The sequence below is a fragment of the Oncorhynchus keta genome, chromosome 17 (genome assembly GCF_023373465.1).
Source record: "Oncorhynchus keta strain PuntledgeMale-10-30-2019 chromosome 17, Oket_V2, whole genome shotgun sequence".
Classification (NCBI taxonomy): domain Eukaryota; kingdom Metazoa; phylum Chordata; class Actinopteri; order Salmoniformes; family Salmonidae; genus Oncorhynchus; species Oncorhynchus keta.
The window spans coordinates 39,692,807-39,712,735 of NC_068437.1; the positions used below are offsets into that span (position 1 = coordinate 39,692,807).

Here is a 19,929-nt window from a genome sequence, read left to right on the forward strand (position 1 = left end):
TAAGCCAGTGACTCAGCCCCTGTAATAGGGTTAGAGGCAGAGAATCCAAGAGAGAGGGGAACCGACCAGGCAGAGACAACATGGGCAGTTCGTTGCTCCAGTGCCTTTCCGTTCACCTTCACACTTCAAGCCTGTCCTATGGCATGCTCCTTTTGCCAGCTCAGCACTTGACATTTGTGTTGCGATTATGTAATATTTAATGTGGTCACTCCAAGGGGGCATCCGTGTGCCTGTTCCATGCCAGTTACAGGAAATGCATGCCAATATGCACAGACAGAAAATGTACTTGTTTTTCACAAAATGGATTAGAACGTTGTGGATACATTTTAGATTGACACAATTTCCTGTATACAGCTTTTTAAAAACCTGCATCACAATACTGAGAGTTTTGCCGTTTGTAAAATGATGTATTTGGGTGTTTTTGTAGTCTTATTTTCATGTTTTTCGCACATCCTGGAACTCCAGAATGAGGCTCAGGAAGTCAGTTGCTGCTAGGGTAAGTTTTTCAAAACCAAGTGGGAAAAAAAATTGGAAAAAATTGTTTTTGGGCCCTTATATAACAACCATTTACATAAAAAATACAGATTAGGTTCCTAAATAGCGAAACTCTTCTTTAACCTTTAAGATGGTGACCTGATTTAAAGATGTGTCAGTAATAGCAGGAGGTTGGTGGCACCTTATGTGGAGGATGAGCTTGTGGTAATGGCTGGAGTGGAATCATTTTAATGGTATCAAATACATCAAACACATGGTTTCCATATGTTTGATGCCATTCCATTCTCTCTGTTCCAGCCATTATTATGAGCCGTCTTCCCCTCAGCAGCCTCCACTGCATCCGAGCGTAGCTGATTTTCCTAATTGCAAAAGTAAATACATTTATCCTGCACCGCACAGGGGTGATGCGGTGATGGTTTGGTGTTCCATAAACTCCAAGTAGCCTCTGACCTTCATTTCTGTACCTGTTGTAGAGACCAGGGGACCTCAAATGTTTTCTGGATAGATGGGCTTAGTGTTGAAAGCAGCTCATCAATGTCCCAAAACACAGAGCCAAGAATGAATCAAATCATCAATGGTCCAAATGGTGATTGAAAAAGTTCAGAGGTAGCCTTCATGTTTGGCTTTATGTTAGACTACTACTTCCATAAGACCTGCAACACAGTGAGCAATGTGCCTTTTTTACAGTAGTTACTCACCTCCACTGAACTTGTGCCTGAGTGCTAGGCGCAGTCATCCAGCAGGGACCCTGAGGCCAGGCAGAGTAGTGCTGAATCATCTGCTTGCCTTTTGTGGTGCCTCTGAGCCTAGTAGCACAATGTCCTCATAGGCTCACTAGATCTTCCTTCCCAGCACCCATCAGCCAGCCACCCAGCCTCTTTCTCTCTTTTGTCTTATTAATGATCAGGAGGAGGAGGGTGGGGGAGTGTTACCCAGCTACTGGGCGTTCAAACGCTTGGCACGCTGTGGCGCCATGTTGCAGTTTGCTAGCTAGTGTACACTGGAATATGCAGGCACTGGCAGTAGAGACTCATTTTCAGGAGGCACAAGAAAAAGGAACATGTTGGCCTGATTAAGGTGCCCTATGATAGCATTTAGAACGTTTTCCTCTTAGGTGCAGCCAGCCGCTGTCTAGATCTAACATAGTGACTGAATGGGAGCACTGAAGGAAAGCAGATGAGCTTTCCCAAAATAACCACTTGATTGAGTTCAAGTTCATCTCCACAAACAAGGTTCAAATGTGTCATAGCCATTCTAGATGTCTGAGCAGCTGTGGTTATTCGGCTAGATCACTCAGTGGTTCTCGTAGTTTGGCCTGTATGATGATGTGTGTGTTGAAGAGTTTTCTTGTACAGTGCCTTCGGAAAGTGATGCTTGGCATTCAGGCCAAGGAGTTTAATGTTGTTTTCATCAGATCATAGAATCTTGTTTCTCATGGTCTGAGAATCTCTAGCTGCCTTTTGGAAAACTCCAAGCAGACCGTCATGTGCCTTTTTACTGAGGAGTGGCATCCATCTACCATAAATGCCTTATTGGTGGAGTGCTGCAGAGATGGTTGTCCTTCTAGAAGGTTATCCCATCTCTCCAGAGGAACTCTTAGAGGTCTGTCAGAGTGACCATCGTCTTCTTGGTCACCTCCTTAGCCAAGGCCCTTCTGCCCCGATTTCTCAGTTTGGCCGGGCGGCCAGCTCTAGGAAGAGTCTTAATGGTTCTAAACTTCTTCAATTTAAGAATGATGGAGGCTTCTGAGTTCTTGGGGACCTTCACAGGTGGACTCCAATCAAGTTGTAGAAACATCAAGGATGATCAATGGAAACAGGAGGCACCTGAGCTCAATTTAGAGTCTCATACAGTAGCAAAGGTTCTGAATTCTTATGTAAATAAGGTATTTCTGTTTTTTATTTTTTTAATACATTTGCAAAAATGTTTAAATAACCTGTTTTCGGTTTGCGATTATGAGGTGTTGTGTGTTGATTGCTGAGGATTCATTTTTATTTAATACATTTTAGACTTATTCTAATGTAACAAAATGTCAAGGGGTCTGAATACTTTCCGACGGCACTGTATATTTTCAGCTGGTACTGTGGTTGTTTGGATGTGCACAGAGAGCTCATACAGAGAGCAGGCACATGGCAGGTGGTTACTGAGTCACTATGATGAGTCTGGTTGTGGCTGTGCTGCTAGCATTACCTTTTTTTCGAACATACATTTCTTTCTCTAAGCGTCCTCTCAAATTAAATTGTAGACAATAATTTCTCCATCTCACCTGTCAGTTCACCTCAGTGTAAATACACCTGACACAGTATTCCTCCAGAAGGCTCATGTTGACAGTCTACGTCCGACAAGATAGCATCACATTTACCATTAGGTGGTCACCTCACTGAGCCGTCTGATCTGCCTAGTGGTCTGTGGTGGTTCATTTCTTTACTTTACTAAATGAGGAGAGACAAACTTCTCACACAAGTCAGAGTTATACTTAAACTAAATCTTTATTCACTTATTAATAAGGGAGCAGGTCAACGCACACATATAAAGTGAATCGATTGAGTGGTCTAAGATAATGATGGCTGGTCAACGATTCACACTCCGATGATTCGTTGAGAGCCCCGAGACAAACGTACAAGGGTATTTTATAGCTAAGATACACCCCTTTCAACCTACATGATGAACAACAGATGTATAGAATGGGTCACAAGGTTAAGATCTATATTAAAGATAACTAGAATTCATAGCAGACAGTATCTGTGTCAACAGTTTTCATTGTGTAGAGACCAGTGTCTGGCCCCCCAACTGCATACTGAAGCCATGTCGCCCTGGTACGGTATAGAACAGAAACATTAACTCATGCTCTGGAATGCTCTTTAGGTTTTATCACCCAGAAGATGTTGTAAATCTCCTGTCAGTGTTATCTCCCAGAGGCCCATCCTGAGTAGAACACACACACACAATAGTTATAAGAATCCTCTATTCTGTTGCATAAAACAATCATTTTATGCAATAAAAGTATTATAACATAATCTTGCAATTTTCCACCATAGGTCTATCTGATAACATAAACTGAGTGTACAAAACATTATGAACACCTGCTCTTTCGATGACATAGAATGACCAGGTGAAAGCTATGATCCCTTATTGATTTCGCTTGTTAAATTCACTTTAAAACCTGTTAGGGATGACGCGAATTTTCGCAGCTTTTTGTTAAAAATCGCGCAACATTTCAACGTCCTGCTACTCATGCCAGGAATATAGTATATGCATATAATAAGTATGTGTGTATAGAAAACACTCTGAAGTCTCTCAAACTGGTTAAATCATGTCTGTGGCTATAACAGAACGTGTTTAGGAGTAAAAATCCCAAGGAAAACTGTTCACCAAAAACACAAAAAAAATATTCATCCGCCAGTCTATGTATTGTCCCATGGCGATAGAAAATAGATGAAGTCCCGTTTACAATGCCTACAACTTCCGCACGATGTCGCCAGTACTGGCATTTCATTGCATGTGTATCCTTGGTGGGATGACGTATAGGCACTTCCTGTCTTGGGGTCCACCGAGGAAGTTATGAAAGTGAAAAAATGGACGATGATTTCAAGACTTGCTGCTATCGAATACAGATCGCCCCGTGATCAATTTTATTGATTATTAACGTTTATTAATACCTGAAGTTGGTTTACAAAAGTAGTTTGACGTTGCGTCATGGAAAGGGGAATTTTCCTGGATCAGACGGCCTTCATAAATGGACACTTTGGGTATACAATGACGGATTTAATCGGGAAAAATACCCAATTGTGATGTTTATGGGACATATAGGAGTGCCAACAAAGAAGCTCATCAAAGGTAATGAATGTTTTATATTTTATTTCTGAGTTTTGTGTAGCGCCGGCTACCGCTAATTATTTTGTTTAGGTCTCGTTCAGGTATTTCGGGGGGGTGCATGCTATCAGATAATAGCTTCTCATGCTTTCGCCAAAAAGCATTTTACAAATCTGACATGTTGGCTAGATTCACAACGAGTGTAGCTTTAATTGAGTACCTTGCATGTGTGTTTTTATGAAAGTTTGAGTTTTATCGAGTACTACAGTTGGCGCTCTGAAATTTCCGCTGATTTTTGGTCCCTGTACAGGGATGTACAGGGTGTAGATGAAGGGGAGGAGACAGGTTAAAGAAGGATTTTTAAGCCTTGAGACAATTGAGACATGGTTTGTGTATGGGCTCCTGAGTGTTGCAGTGGTCTAAGGCACTTTATGTCAGTGCGAGAGGTGTCACTACCGATCCTGGTTCGATTCCAGGCTTTATCACAACTGGCTGTAATTGGGAGTCCCATAGGGTGGTGCACAATTGGTCCAGTGTCGGGTGAGGTAGGCTGTTATTATAAATAAGAATTTGTTCTTAAATGACTTGCCTAGTTAAATAAAGGTACAATGAAATCAGAGGGTGAATGGGCAAGACAAAATATTCAAGTTCCTTTGAACTTATGCCAGGTGCATTGGTTTGTGTCAAGAACTGCAATGCTGCTGGGTTTTTCACACTCAACAGTTTCTTGTGTGTATCATGAATGGTCCACCACCCAAAGGAAATCCAGCCATGAGTCAACATGGGCCAGCATCCATGTTGAACGCTTTCGACACCTTGTAGAGGCCATGCCCAATGAATTGAGTCTGTTCTGAGGGCAAACTCAATATTAGGAAGGTGTTCTTTATGTTTTGTACACTCGGTGTATAGTTTCGCTTTCTGGTTCCCTGATCCAACATTACCCAGAACAAACCTTTGTTTGGACTTTAAGTGCAAAATGTGCCCTGTGTAACCCATTTGTTACTGCTTAGGCTAAAGCGGTTCCATGATGTTTCTGGGGATTACTTTTATGTCATTTCTGTGGTCCACTTTGTGGCTGCATCCGTTCACTGAACACTTGACTGTGTCTGTTTCGTTATTCAAAATACATTTTACAGCCACTTTGGCAAATGGTACTGCATTAGTTAGACTAGGCACTGTAGTGATCGTAGAAGTACACAAACACAATGTCACAGCCTATAAGTGGAATTGTAATGTTGGTTGGTGTCTTTTTGCACGTGGCCTACTTTGAGAAGGCCAGATTTTCAGGCGATTCATAATTGATATGTTGGATTCACGTATCCATCTCAACCAAAGTTCTAAGTTATAGAATAGGACTAAATCAAATAGGATTTTTATTTATTCCTATTCTTTAACTTAGATTTTTGGTTGAGATGAAGATGTGAATCCAACAGTCAGTGACACAGATGGAACTATCCAAGCAGAAGATACATCTCCTTAAAATGTTTATATTTGGTTGTGTTGACAACCAAAGACAATGCAATGTCACTTTTGAGTGTATTAACTTGTGTACAAGTTAACAAATGATATGATGGATCAAAATCAACCAGTGCTTGAAATCCTCAGGCATATTAACCTAGTCATTTTTTGTTGAATTCAAACAATTACTGTTGATGACTTTGCAAATGCTACATAGGCCTAAATAGCATCATTGATGATTGATAATATATGTTCACATTTCATTTGCGCTGTTACACCTACCTTTTGGAATGTATTCAATAGCAACAGTGAATTGATTTAGTTTAAGTGGAGCTTTGTGCGATAGCACATTGGTAATAGTCAGCGACAAATATCATAGCTAAGCAGGTCTGGGCTTGGTTTAAACCTTGGATGGGAGACCAAAGGGTAGCTGTAGACAGATCAATTTTCCAGTAGGAGGTGTTGCCCAGCCTGTAGTTATTTTTTTCTGATAGTGGATATAAGTTTAAAAGTACAAATTCAACATATTTCATACACGGTTTGTCTATGTTGAAATTTGGTTACCATGATGACATAATTCTGTGGTGTAAATTTGACCCTCAAAACAACAGTTTACATTGATTAATTTTTCAAATGGAATGTGTTTTCTGCGTCGATTGCACGTCACAATACGTTGAAACAATGTTGATTCCACCAGTTTTTGCCCAGTGGGCTGCTACTCTAAAGGATAAAGAGCCTGAGAGAACGTATTTGAGACCTATCCTGTTAATCAAATCAAATTGGATTTGTCACATGCGCCGAATACAACCTTACAGTGTCGTTTGATTTGATCATTCAACATTTATAGCCTACTTTGTTCTTTGAAGAGTGATGGGTGGCTTCCTTCTTGGTCATTTCCAAGGTTGTTGTCAGAACTCACTAAGCAAGAAAATGAAATAAAAAAAGGTTCACCATATAATAACAACAATAACAAATCGTCAATGAGATCATATTTCTTTCTTAGTCAATTTGAAGAGCAGGCTATTTTCCACAGTACTCTTGGTGTCGCAATGATGATCAAATATTTCAGTGCAGTCTCAGTTCATATTTGATGTGTTGTTGTCTTTTTCAGTAGACTGGCCTTCGTTGGATCCCACCATGTTGGAAGAGTTTCAGGAAGAAGTACCAAGCTGGACTGAATCACCCTCAGCCTTATTAGTTTCACACACTGATGCCTCTGAGCACCTAGATGACACTACAACTATAGCTCTCCTTTCACCTGGTCCCCTACCACTTGAATCACCTTCTAGGTCTAGTGACCCCCTGTCCACTCCCCCTTGTAGCTCTTCAGAGCCTGCGATTGTCCTTCAGAAACACCCTGAAGGCCCAGCCCGACTCTCAAGGGACATGAAGCTCTCTGGGCCTATCTCAACCATGGCAGCTACCTCTTCAACCCTTGTTACAGTACCACACCAGAAGCTTCTCGGACCACAGTCCAACATATCCACAACACCCTTGAACTTCTCTACAGCCACCAGTGGGACTACGTCTCCACAGTTTATTGTCCCAAACTCTAATGAAAGAGCTTCAGATGAACCTCCATTATTACCCCCCAGCAACCTGCAAGACTCATCAAAACAGAGAACTCCTGCACGTATGACATCACTTCCGGTTGGACCCCTCAACCTGCCTAGACTGCCTGTTGACAATCTGGTAGATGTAGCAGCCCTGTCAGACCAAGCCAGCCCAGAGTCTAGACCTAATCCAGATGTGTCCCAGAGTTTAGGCGATCTCTCGCTGGATCACAAACTGCCTCTTGAGCCCTCCAGTAGATTAATCGATCTGGATCACCTGCGTCCCAGCAGTGAGCTCATGCAGAAGGATGATGCTGCCCAAGGTATTTACATGCTCCTGAAGCCATCGCCTGAAATGCAGCTGGCTCCCAGCTATGTGCCTTTCCTGAGCCCACAGACCACGTCCTCCTCAGCCGAGCCCACCATGGTCCCTACTGAGGACTTCTTCCCCACCAACACCATGGAGGTGGACTGGGGCTCCGGAGACCACCCGGAGACCGTGTCCTATATGGGCTCGGAGGGCGACGACTTCTCACTGGTCACCAACCTTCCCACAGACATGTACGACCTGGAGGACTCCAATGCGGAACGCTACGACACCTCCTTCCCCTCCAGGGTTGGCGTGTCCTTCTCCTCGATGCGTCACGTGACGTCTTCACTTAGTCTCACTACAACAGATCTCAGCTCTGGTGTTAGAAGTGTGGCCCCCACATCTGTTCCTCCCTCTATCCATCCATATCCCAGTCACTCAATGCTAGCCTCAACACCAACACCTCAAGGTAGTCTACCAGAAGGTTCAGGCATAGACTGGACAGATAACTTCACTGTTGAACCAACAGACCTTCTCCTACCAGACATGAACAGCCTGGAGTACTACACCATCCAGCTGACCAAGGATGACTCTGAAGAACACAGAGGCACCAATGTGACCACCACCTCCAGACATTTCTCCCTGATGTCCATCAGCACCATCCACATCATGGCCACCAGCATGTTCACTGAGGACCCCAGCCACATGCTCACAGCATCCTATGGAGTGGAGGTCCAGCCTTCTGACAACACTACCTGGATTAAAGAGTCCTCTGATATATCTGGCTCAGAGCCTCTCAATACGACCACAGCAGACGCCACGGAGATGACTTCTCTAAATTTCTCAGTGCCGTTCCTGGAGCCTTCATTAGCGCCAACCCCCTCCATGGACCTGTCATCCTCCCTGTGGGGTGTCACTGGTCAGGTGTCCTCCGGGGAATGGATTAGCCCTGTGGCCACCTCCAGTGTCGGACTGGACAGCAGCTCTGTATTAGTGTCTGTGCAGCCTAGTGCTATGGCCTCTGAGACAGACATCCAGTGGTATGTGTCCCCCACCGCCACAGAGACGGCCCTCCTCAGCACCTTTCTCGTCACTCCTGTGTTGACCACCTCTGTCGCCTTCACCCCAGTGCCTGGTCAAACAGAATTACCCCCTGATGTCACCTCAGGCCCCACAGAGCGAGCTACAAATACCACCACATTTCCCCCGGTGTCAGTCATGGCTGACCAAGGTATTGATACGGATAGTCCTGTCACAGCAGTGACAAACGTCAGCCAGAGTACACTTAGCACCGTAGACACCCCCTCCACAACTGATCCTGCCACCACCACTACTACTACCACCACCATCACCACTAAGGCCTCTACAACAACTGCTCTGGCCACCACCACTACCACCACCCCCTTAAACATAGCAACCACAAAAAGCCCGCCTACAACCATTGGCCGCCAGTACCTCTGTAATGTCTCCAAGCCTGTGTACTTTGTTAAAGTCGGTAAGTTGAATGATCTTTTTGTCGTGTCGATATACTTTTTTAATGACAGGAACATTGTGTGGGTTGTCAACTTGATCAATGCTACGAAGATATAATTATCAACTCTGAAGTGTTATTCTTTCACTTTTCATATGAAAATCATGGTTTGTGATTTAATGTTATAAAATATTGTACACTTAATTAATCTATAACAAGATGTTCTCAATGAGACATGATAGAGATGAGATGTGCTTCCACCCTCTGCAGGTTTTCCCCCTGGAGCCACTGTTGGATATGCCAAATCCCAAATCCGAGACATACTGAAGACTGAATTCAATAAGTCAATTGAATTGCAGGTACATTATGATTGGGGCACCACGGGCACCTTTTATTGGGATTTTAAACTTAACTTCAATAATTAATGTGATGGATAGAAATAACAACAGCCTTTTTCTTTAGTCTTTATAGAGTTAATGTATGGATTTCCTCCTCTTCGTCTGATGAGGAGTAAGGATCAGACCAAAGCGCAGCGTGGGAAGTGTTCATGATGATATTTAATTAAAACTCAGAACACTAAACAATAAATGACAACGTGAATTTACAAAACCGAAACAGTACCGTGTGGCCCAAACACTCACACGGAAACAAACACCCACAAACCAAAAGTGAAACCCAAGTGAAACCCAACACAAGAACCAACATAGAAAAACAAACAGACTGCCCACCCCAACTCACGCCCTGACCATACTAAAACAAAGAATAAAATAACAGAACTATGGTCAGAACGTGACAGTTAAAGTTAAGCTAGGCTATACATAAATGATTCCATAGGCTCAGTCTGACATGACTTTTAGGGCTAACCTCTAAGTGCTGACACTGTTAGCTTTTCATTACATAGCTTACTCCCGAAAGAAACCTCTGAACAGCTGTTGTGCAACATGCTCTGAGTTTTAACCCTTTAGAGTCTAAGCTCTGTCTAAGAAGGGGGTGCTAAGATAACATATGGAATTATTTTAAGATAGTAATACCAAGGATTATTTAGCTATTTGATTTAGAATTTTTTTATTAAAATATTATTGGGTGAAACATTGATTTTGGCATTACTGCTATTAGTCAATAGAAACGCATTGAACAGATTCCCTACATGGAACAACAGATAGTCACCAATACATTTCAAGGAAGTTTGTTCAGCAGTGTCTGTCCTGTATCTGAGAGATATAAGAAAGATCAGGATTTTGTTTTAAACATTTATCCCCTTATTTTAAGCAGTAAACTATTTCTGTACCAGTCAAAAGTTTGGACACATACTCATTCAATGGTTTTTCTTATTTAAAAAAAAAAAAATTCTACATTGTAGAATAATAGCGAAGACATCAAAACTATGAAATAACACATGGAATCATGTAGTAACCAAAGAAGTGTTAAACACATCAAAATATATATTATATTTGAGATTCTTCAAAGTAGCCACCCCATAGCCTGATGAATAAGATATATTCAACTGCATTTGGAGGATGGTAGATATTGAAAGTAAGACAAAAAGACAGTTGAATTGAAAGACTTCAAATACAGCCCATCTAAACTAAACTAGATAAGTAACTATTATTTGCAATGAAGAGAAGTTATAATTATGTATTTTCTGTGTCTTGGTAAAGGTTGCTAAGAGCCCTCCAGACTTTGTGTTCCGGGCAGTGTCGGGTCCCGTGGTGTTCACAGCCATATCTGTCATCAACGCCCTGCGCCAGTCAGGCCGACGCTTCCAGCCCATCTCACATTACTGGAAGGTACCAGACCACCAGTACCAAGTCCACTCAGGTAAGAGCACTGTTCTGTGTGGAACTATACAAGCCAAGTAGAATGGTATGCCAGTTTTTGTTTGGGTTTTCTGCGCTGTGCAGGATGTGTTTGAATGTTTAGACTTAACCTTGCCCTTCTGTTTCCCTGTCCAGTGCTGCAGTTTGTGCCCAGCCACGTCGACGTGCGAGTCTGCAACTTCAGCGAGCGCATTGAGAAAGGCCTTACCATGGCATACGCCGAAGTGCGCCGACGCGCACAGGAGTCCACCAACTTCACTGTGCACGTAAGTGGAGACCTACTGAAAACACTGTAGCACTCCAGTCAACTAAAATAGAGCTTCTCCTAATGCTCTGTTTTCATTACCAGTCACTTACTCCTTCCTTGGATTACACCCCCACTTGCGATGATCATCTGGAATCACCCCTAATCACAACACATTTATGTCAGAAGCACTTAGCTCACACATTTATTATTACTAAAAAATCACTGGCCGTGTCACTGTGCTCTCCCTGCTAGAACTCTCTAAGAGCAGCGTCTGCTGAAATAAATCGGGAAGTGGAAAGAAAGAAAAGCTCCTCAAGAGAGTCGGTTGGCTGAGGCCAGGAAAGTTCGAAACGAATTGGGTTACTGTGTGTGAATGCAGCAGCAGTAGTGGCTTGCTTTGGATTTGGGAGAGAAAAGAAGCAGGATCTGCTTGACTTAATTGTAATTGTTGAGGCTTGGGGAGTGACAGGGAGTAATGGCTGAAATGTGTTGTTTGTGTAATTGTGCGTGCTGCGGTAATACAACCTAAGTGCTGGCCTCAGCATACAAGTCTGTTTAGATCAGTGGTCACTCATTCAAGACCAAAATTATCAGCATAGGTTTATTGATTCAGGTTCTTGCAGAGGTTTTCCACTAATTAAGTTGAGAAAGTGCTTTTTGTCTGTTCATGTTTGACGTTCTTGAACATAACAAGCGAGAAGGATATGGAGAGTTTTCAGACATCGATTTCATACTCCGTCAATGAAGGGATTATACTGGGCATTACATTCATATCTGGAAAAGGCTATTTAAATTATATCAGTTCATTTCATTTTCAATTCCCTTTCTATTTCAATTCCACAAATTAAATTAAATCAATTTGGCCCAAGCTCTTCTGCTGCATCACACTATATGCTCACATGTGGTTTTATTGGTGACAGGGTTTGTTGTGCTGTCTCTTTTGACCATTTACTGAACTTTTGAAGTCCATCACCAGCTCAAAGACATTGTGGGCTCTCTTTCTATCAGCTCGCTTGCACTGAGATTGGAGGGGTGGAAATATTGGAGGTATGTCCTAAAAAACATACGCCAATATGCCAATTTCAGTAAATGCAACTAGGAATATTTAAGACTGACCAAAGCTGGTCTTAGCGGGAACGCAATTGGCTATGGCATTGATTTTGCCAGCAGATGCGCACACAGTAACCTTATGTACATCACCAATGTTTTATTCAAATATCACAAGTAGCAAAACAATCAACAGACGTTTCCCTTTTTCAAATGTATATTGGACATCTTTGTCTAGCTTCTGTGAAACATTTGGACTTATTATTTGCGATGCCTGTTGAATGAAAGGTTTCAGTGTCTGTAGGAAGCCTGTTTAAGAACATGAAGTTAATTAAAAAGACTGCTTATTGTTTTTCATTTATGATTTATTTTAAAAAAATGTGTCTTCCACTTTTCTCTGTTGGACCTAATTGTTATATCACGGGAATTCAGATCACTGTCCGTGGGCTGAATCAGTTTGTTTGTTTACCTTTCACTTGGCAAAGTCACTATTGGCCTTATCAGCGGCGATGGTAGGCAGTAGCTATATATATTTGGGAGCAGTAATGGTGAGTGGATATTCCACTAGCGGTTAGAGCATTGAAATTGCTTTATAAAGGGGCACAAGACAGGGATGCTCTCTCTCCCACTTCTGTTTGCACAGTCAATTGAACAGCTTGCAAAAATAATTAGACAGGACCCAAATGTAGACGGTATCAGTATTGGTAAACATGAATATAAACTAGACTTATTGCAGATGATCTCCTGATATACTTGACCAATATTGAAAACTCAATGCCCCCCTCGCTAAAAATATATCTATTATATATTCTAAAATCTCAGGATCTGAAATTAACATGTAAAAAAATGAAATAATGGCAATAGAAAAAATAATGACTCATGATATACAGCGATCCTTTAAGTGGACCACAAAAAAATATAAAATACTTAGGATGCTCAATAAGTGACAACGCAAGTCTGTATGTAGGCAGCAGCCTCTCTGTGTTAGTGATGGCTGTTTAACAGTCTGATGGACCAGCTTTGATGCACCTGTACTGACCTCGCTTTCTGGATGGTAGCGGGGTGAACAGGCAGTGGCTCGGGTTGTTGTTGTCTTTGATGATCTTTTTGGCATTCCTGTGACATTGTGTGCTGTAGGTGTCCTGGAGGGTAGGTAGTTTTCCCCAGGTGATGCGGTGTTGTGCAGTTGCCGTACCAGGCGGTGATGCAGCCCGACAGGATGCTCTCAATTGTGCATCTGTAAAAGATTGTGAGGGTTTTAGGTGACAAGCCAAATTTCTTCAGCCTCCTGAGGTTGAGAGGCACAGTTTGTCCATGATGTGTATGCTGGGGAACGTTTTCCACCTTCTCCAGTCTACGATCATCTCCCTTGTTTTGTTAACGTTGAGTGAGAGGTTGTTTTGCTGACACCACACTCCGAGTTCCCTCACCTCCTCCCTGTAGACTGTCTCGTTGTTGTTGGTAATCAAGCCTACTACTGTTGTGTCGTCTGCAAACTTGATGATTGAGTTGGAGCCCTGCATGGTCACGCAGTCATGGGTGAACAGGGAGTACAGGAGGGGGCTGAGCCCGCACCCTTGTGGGGCCCCAGTGTTGAGGATCAGCAAAGTGGAGATGTTGTTTCCTACCTTCACCACCTGGGGGTGGCCCGTCAGGAAGTCCAGGACCCAATTGCACAGGGTGGGGTTGAGACCCAGGGCCTCAAGCTTAATGATGAGCTTGGAGGGTACCATGGTGTTGAAGGCTGAGCTATAGTCAATGAACAGCATTCTTACATAGGTATTCCTCTTGTCCAGATGGGATAGGGCAGTGTGCAGTGTGATGGCAATTGCATCGAGTGTGGATCTATTGGGGCGGTAAGCAAATTGAAGTGTGTCTAGGGTGACGGGTAAGGTAGAGGTGATATGATCCTTGACTAGCCTCTCAATGCACTTCATGATGACAGAAGTGAGTGCTATGGGGCAATAGTCATTTAGCTCAGTTACCTTTGCCTTCTTGGGTACATGAACAATGGTGGACATCTTGAAGCTTGTGGGGACAGCAAACTGGGATAGGGAGAGATTGAATATGTCTGTAAACACACCACCCAGCTGGTCTGCGCATGCTCTGAGGACGCGTCTAGGGATGCCGTCTGAGCCGGCAGCTTTGCTAGGCAGTTACCCCACTGAAGACATTCTTTAAAAAAGTATACTTGCGCATAACAGACTTTATATGGGCAAATAAAACTCATAGAACATCTTCCTAAGTCTGAGAGTGATTTTAACCTTCCAGACTGGGAATTGTATCAACCCGCCACTCAGGGCTTTTACTTGAGACATATAGTTAAATGCACTAAAGAGGAAAAATGGGTACCTGCACATGCTCATCCCCATATCCTTTTCACGTGGATAAAGCTAAGAACATTAACAATTTCATAGTTAAGAACACTATAACAATATGTGAGAAAATAAAACGTATTCTACAAGAACCAATACCACTCCCTAAAAACAGTATGGAACAATCCTTGGATAGCTTTTCAGAACTCCCCGATTTTAAATTGGTCCACATGGAAAACTATGGGCATAGAAACAGTAAATGACTTGGTAATAGGAAGTAAATGTATTTCCATGACAGAATTAAAAAGCCATTTTGGACTGACATATGTAGATATTTTCAAATACATGCAACTTAAAAGTTTAATATCACGAAATGTCAATTTTAAATATTTTGGACATAAAAGCAATCTTGAGGGAATCCTAATTTGAGTCAGAAAATGATTTTCATATGTTAGGTAAGATAAACAAAACCTTGCAGAGAGCTTATCCAACTTACAACCTCTTAGAAAAAATATTAACTATTGGAATTAAGACTTAAAAATAACTGATATTGACATTGGAACATACATTATACACAGAAATATGTAGACACTCCTTCAAATCATTGGCAGTAGAATGGCCCTACTGAAGACCTCAGTGACTTTCAACGTGGCACCGTCATAGGATGCCACCTTTCCAACAAGTCAGTTGGTAAAATATCTGCCCTGCTAAAGCTGCCCCGGTCAACTGTAGGTGCTGTTATTGTGAAGTGGAAATGTCTAGGAGCAACAACGGCTCAGCCGGGAAGTGGTAGGCCACACAAGCTCACATAAGCGCGTAGCGCTTAAAAACCGTCTGTCCGCGGTTGCAATACTCACTACCGAGTTCCAAACGGCCTCTGGAATTTTTTATTTAACTTGGCAAGTCAGTTAAGAACAAATTCTTATTTACAATGACGGCCTACCCCGGCCAAACCCTAACCTGACAACGCTGGGCCAATTGTGCGCCACCCTAAGGGACCCTCAATCACCCGGTTGTGATACAGCCTGGAATCGAACCAGGGTCTGTAGTGACACCTCTAGCACAGAGATGCAATGCCTTAGACCGCTGCACCACTCGGGAGCCCACGAACACAATGTCGGCACAATAACTGTTCGTCGGGAGCTTCATGAAATCGGTTTCCATGGCCAAGCAGCCACAGACAAGCCTAAGATCACCATGCGTAATGCCAAGCGTTAAGAATCTGGGTTTGGCGGATGCCAGGAGAAAACTACCTACAGGAATGCATAGTGTCAAATGTAAAGTTTGGTGGAGGAGGAATAATGTTCTGGGGCTGTTTTTCATGGTTCCTTAGTTCCAATGAAGGGAAATATTAACGGTACAGCATACAATGACATTCTAGATGATTCTGTGCTTCCAACTTTGTAGCAACACTTTGGGGGTGGACCTTTCCTGTTTCATCGAGGTCCATACAGAATGGTTTGTTAAAATCGCTGTGAAAGAGCAACGTTAGCAGATTCTAGCATAGTGTGTGAAACTAGCAATGACTCAATGGTCCATGCCTTCTGGGAATGCTATGGAGTCCAGGGATTATGGGTGGAGTTGGAAAGTTGGCTGTCAGAAGTTTTACAATGTAAATGTACTTTTAATCAGTCTGTGCATATTTCAAGACATGGCATTTGAGAGTGCAGTGAGATACCCGATGGGTTGGACGATACTTTTCCCGTCAATCATCTTGTTTGTGTATATTTTGTATTGTTTGAAAATGCATACAATCTTGCAAAAGTGCTAACAATATATTTCCATATTGAAGCCGTGCAGTTACTGTTCAAAAACATGTTCAACATATTTATCCAATATGGGATAGGCTTACATTTGATTTTGTTTCTGTACGCTATTTACTAAACTAAGCTATAACGGACTAACATTCAAATTGGAGTTGATGACAATGCAATACATAAAATACCGTAAATACACAACTTGAAGCAACCACATATTTAGCCAATGGGATACATTCTGATTGGCCAGTGAGGGGTCAAGCCTCGACGCACCCTCAATTTGTTAATTCATCAAAACCCAGCCCTTTCACGCCACCGCCAGCTACTGTGCCCATAATTCTGGTTGTGAAAATAGAAAAAATATTTATGACACACACCCCAACGTGTAGTGCTGCCGCAAGCGCTTAGATTTACCATTGCGTTATGTTTGTTAAAATAGAGTCCTGTATGTATGTATTAAATATTTTCCTAGATTGTGAACATCACCATGAATCAGCCCAGGAGTCAGCAGAGGGAGCCAGTGAACGTGACCTTCGCGGTGCGTGATGCCGTCGGCTACCTGAAGGGGTCAGAGGTCAGCAACCACCTGAGGCTGCTCAACATGGTGGAGTTTAGCTACTACCTGGGCTTTCCCGTGCTGCAGATCGCCGAACGTGAGTCCATTACCATACTGTCTAATGGATTGGGATTTTATGCCAACTGTCTAATGGATTGAGATTTTATGCCGAGCACCCCTACTGGGATGTTGCCTTGGGGGAAATACATGTATTCTAATTGATTGCATTCTATTAATCAATCTGCTTTACCTTCTAAGGACCTATTTTATACCTCAATAGGAATATTTTTAGGTTGTCTGTACTTTCCTTATTTCCCTCTCTTCTTTTCCCAATAGCTTTTCACTACCCAGAGTTGAACACCACCCAGTTGCTTCGCTCGTCTTGGGTTAGAACAGGTATGCTTCCCCTTGTCAACACATCTGACTTTAAGTATTCCACCCAATCTAAATCTCAACTGCAGCTAGAGGATGGATACACATTCAGGGCCTATGTTCTGGCTGTGTGATAGGCAATGTGTTGGCTCTGTATTGCCTGTCCTGTGTGATATCATAACCATCTGTTTCCTGTCCAGTGATGCTGGGTGTCCTGGACCAGGGGGTGGACGGGCGGACCTTCCAGGCCAAGATGGAGCGTCGTGTGGCCCTGCTGCTGGGAGAGGTTCTGAGGGCAGCCAGGCGTAACAAGAGGGCCACCAGCGTGGCCAACCACAGTGTTCAGGTAACCACATCAGAGACACTGTACTATACTGAGAATCATCTTAGAATTCTCGTGCTGTGTTTGACTATAGCGCTTAAGTACAGCAAATACAACTCTCACCCTGTGGTAATAACCCCTAGGCAAGGCTGCCATAGCCACTGTGTTACTAAAGAGAGTAAGCCCAAGTCATCACCAGAAAAGCAACCTGGGTTTCCTCAACCAGCCACTAACCCACATCCAGTCTCCAGGTCTATTAGAGTGGAATGATGAACAGTGTGTTGCCCCACATGAACCACACCCTTTCTCTCTCACACACACACACACACACACACACACACACACACACACACACACACACACACACACACACACACACACACACACACACACACACACACACACACACACACACACACACACACACACACACACACACACCTCCATATCCCACTCTCTCTGGCTGTGGACTTTCACAGGTGATGCCAGCGTACTGATTCTGTCAAGACAAACTACAGCTTCCATGTGAGAGGCTGAGAGAGGCAGCAGGGTTTTAGTGATCACAAGAAGCAGAGTAGACAGTCTCACTGTGTTATTTAGAGCCAGACACAAACATTGAAGACAGTCCTTGAAATGCAAAAATAAAGAGCTCAGAGCACTCTAATATGACATGTTCTTTTCAAGGCTAAAAACAGAAGAGCACCATCATTACAGTCGTGGCCAAAAGTTTTGAGAATGACACAAATGTTAATTTCCACAAAGTTTGCTGCTTCAGTGTCTTTAGATATTTTTTTCAGACATTATTATGGAATATACTGAAGTATAATTACAAGCATTTCATAAGTGTCAAAGGCTTTTGTTGACAATTACATGAAGTTGATGCAAAGAGTCAATATTTGCAGTGTTGACCCATCATTTTCAAGACCTCTGCAATCCGCCCTGGCATGCTGTCAATTAACTTCTAGGCCACATCCTGACTGATGGCAGCCCATTCTTGCATAATCAATGCTTGGATTTTATCAGAATTTGTGGGGTTTTGTTTATCCACCTTCCTCTTGAGGATTGAGTTCTCAATGGCATTAATGTCTGGGGAGTTTCCTGGCCATAGGCCCAAAATATTAATGTTTTGTTCCCCGAGCCACTTAGTTATCACTTTTTCCTTATGGCAAGGTGCTCCGTCATGCTGGAAAAGGCATTATTCGTCACCAAACTGTTCCTGGATGGCTGTGTTCTTAGGCAAAATTGTGAGTGAGCCCACTCCCTTGGCTGAGAAGCAACCCCACACATGAATGGTCTCAGGATGCTTTACCGTTGGCATGACACAGGACAGATGGTAGCGCTCAACTTGTATTCTCCGGACAAGCTTTTTTCCGGATGCCCCAAACCATCGGAAAGGGGATTTATCAGAGAAAATGACTTTACCCCAGTCCTCAGCACTCCAATCCCTGTACCTTTTGCAGAATATCAGAGAGAAGTGGCTTCTTTGCTGCCCTTCTTGACACCAGGTCATCCTCCAAAAGTCTTCGCCTCACTGTGCATGCAGATGCACTCACACCTGTCTGCTGCCATTCCTGAGCAAGCTCTGTACTGGTGGTACCCCGATCCCACAGCTGAATCAACTTTAGGAGACGGTCATGGCGCTTGCTGGGCTTTCTTGGGTGCCCTGAAGCCTTCTTCACAACAATTGAACCGCTCTCCTTGAAGTTCTTGATGATCCGATAAATGGTTGATTTAGGTGCAATCTTACTGGCAGCAATATCCTTGCCTGTGAAGCCCTTTTTGTGCAAAGCAATGATGACTGCACGTGTTCCCTTGCAGGTAACCATGGTTGACAGAGGAAGCACAATGATTCCAAGCCCCACCCTCCTTTTGAAGTTTCTAGTCTGTTATTCAAACTCAATCAGCATGACAGAGTGATCGGCGCCGACAGAGATGGCCGCCTCGCTTCGCGTTCCTAGGAAACTATGCAGTTTTTTTTTTTTTTTTTTTTTTACATGTTATTTCTTACATTAGTACCCCAGGTCATCTTTGGTTTCATTACATACAGTCGAGAAGAACTACTGAATATAAGGTCAGCGTCAACTCACCATCAGTACGACCAGTACGAATTCTCTTAGATTATAATCACAGCCGTATATATTCCCCCCAAGCAGACACATCGATGGCTCTGAACAAACTTTATTTGACTCTTTGCAAACTGGAATCCATACATCCTGAGGCTGCATTCATTGTAGCTGGAGATTTTAACAAGGCTAATCTGAAAACAAGACTCCCTAAATTGTATCAGCATATCGATTGCGCAACCAGGGCCGGAAAAACCTTGGATCATTGTTACTCTAACTTCCGCGACGCATATAAGGCCCTGCCCCGCCCTCCTTTCGGAAAAGCTGACCACG

The 19,929-nt window shown here is 43.0% G+C and overlaps 1 protein-coding gene across 5 annotated transcripts in view; it reads left to right on the top strand.

Annotated features, from left to right (window-relative positions):
• LOC118372022 (UPF0606 protein KIAA1549-like) overlaps nucleotides 1-19,929 on the top strand; it is a 79,133-nt gene that overhangs the window by 20,982 nt on the left and 38,222 nt on the right. For all 5 annotated transcript variants that reach the window (XM_052466023.1, XM_052466025.1, XM_052466024.1 and 2 more), the window contains exons 3-9: nucleotides 6,878-9,124; nucleotides 9,371-9,459; nucleotides 10,759-10,918; nucleotides 11,053-11,183; nucleotides 16,756-16,936; nucleotides 17,176-17,235; nucleotides 17,412-17,557. In XM_052466023.1, coding sequence (XP_052321983.1) covers nucleotides 6,878-9,124; nucleotides 9,371-9,459; nucleotides 10,759-10,918; nucleotides 11,053-11,183; nucleotides 16,756-16,936; nucleotides 17,176-17,235; nucleotides 17,412-17,557 — 3,014 coding nt within the window. The remainder of the gene's footprint in view (nucleotides 1-6,877; nucleotides 9,125-9,370; nucleotides 9,460-10,758; nucleotides 10,919-11,052; nucleotides 11,184-16,755; nucleotides 16,937-17,175; nucleotides 17,236-17,411; nucleotides 17,558-19,929) is intronic.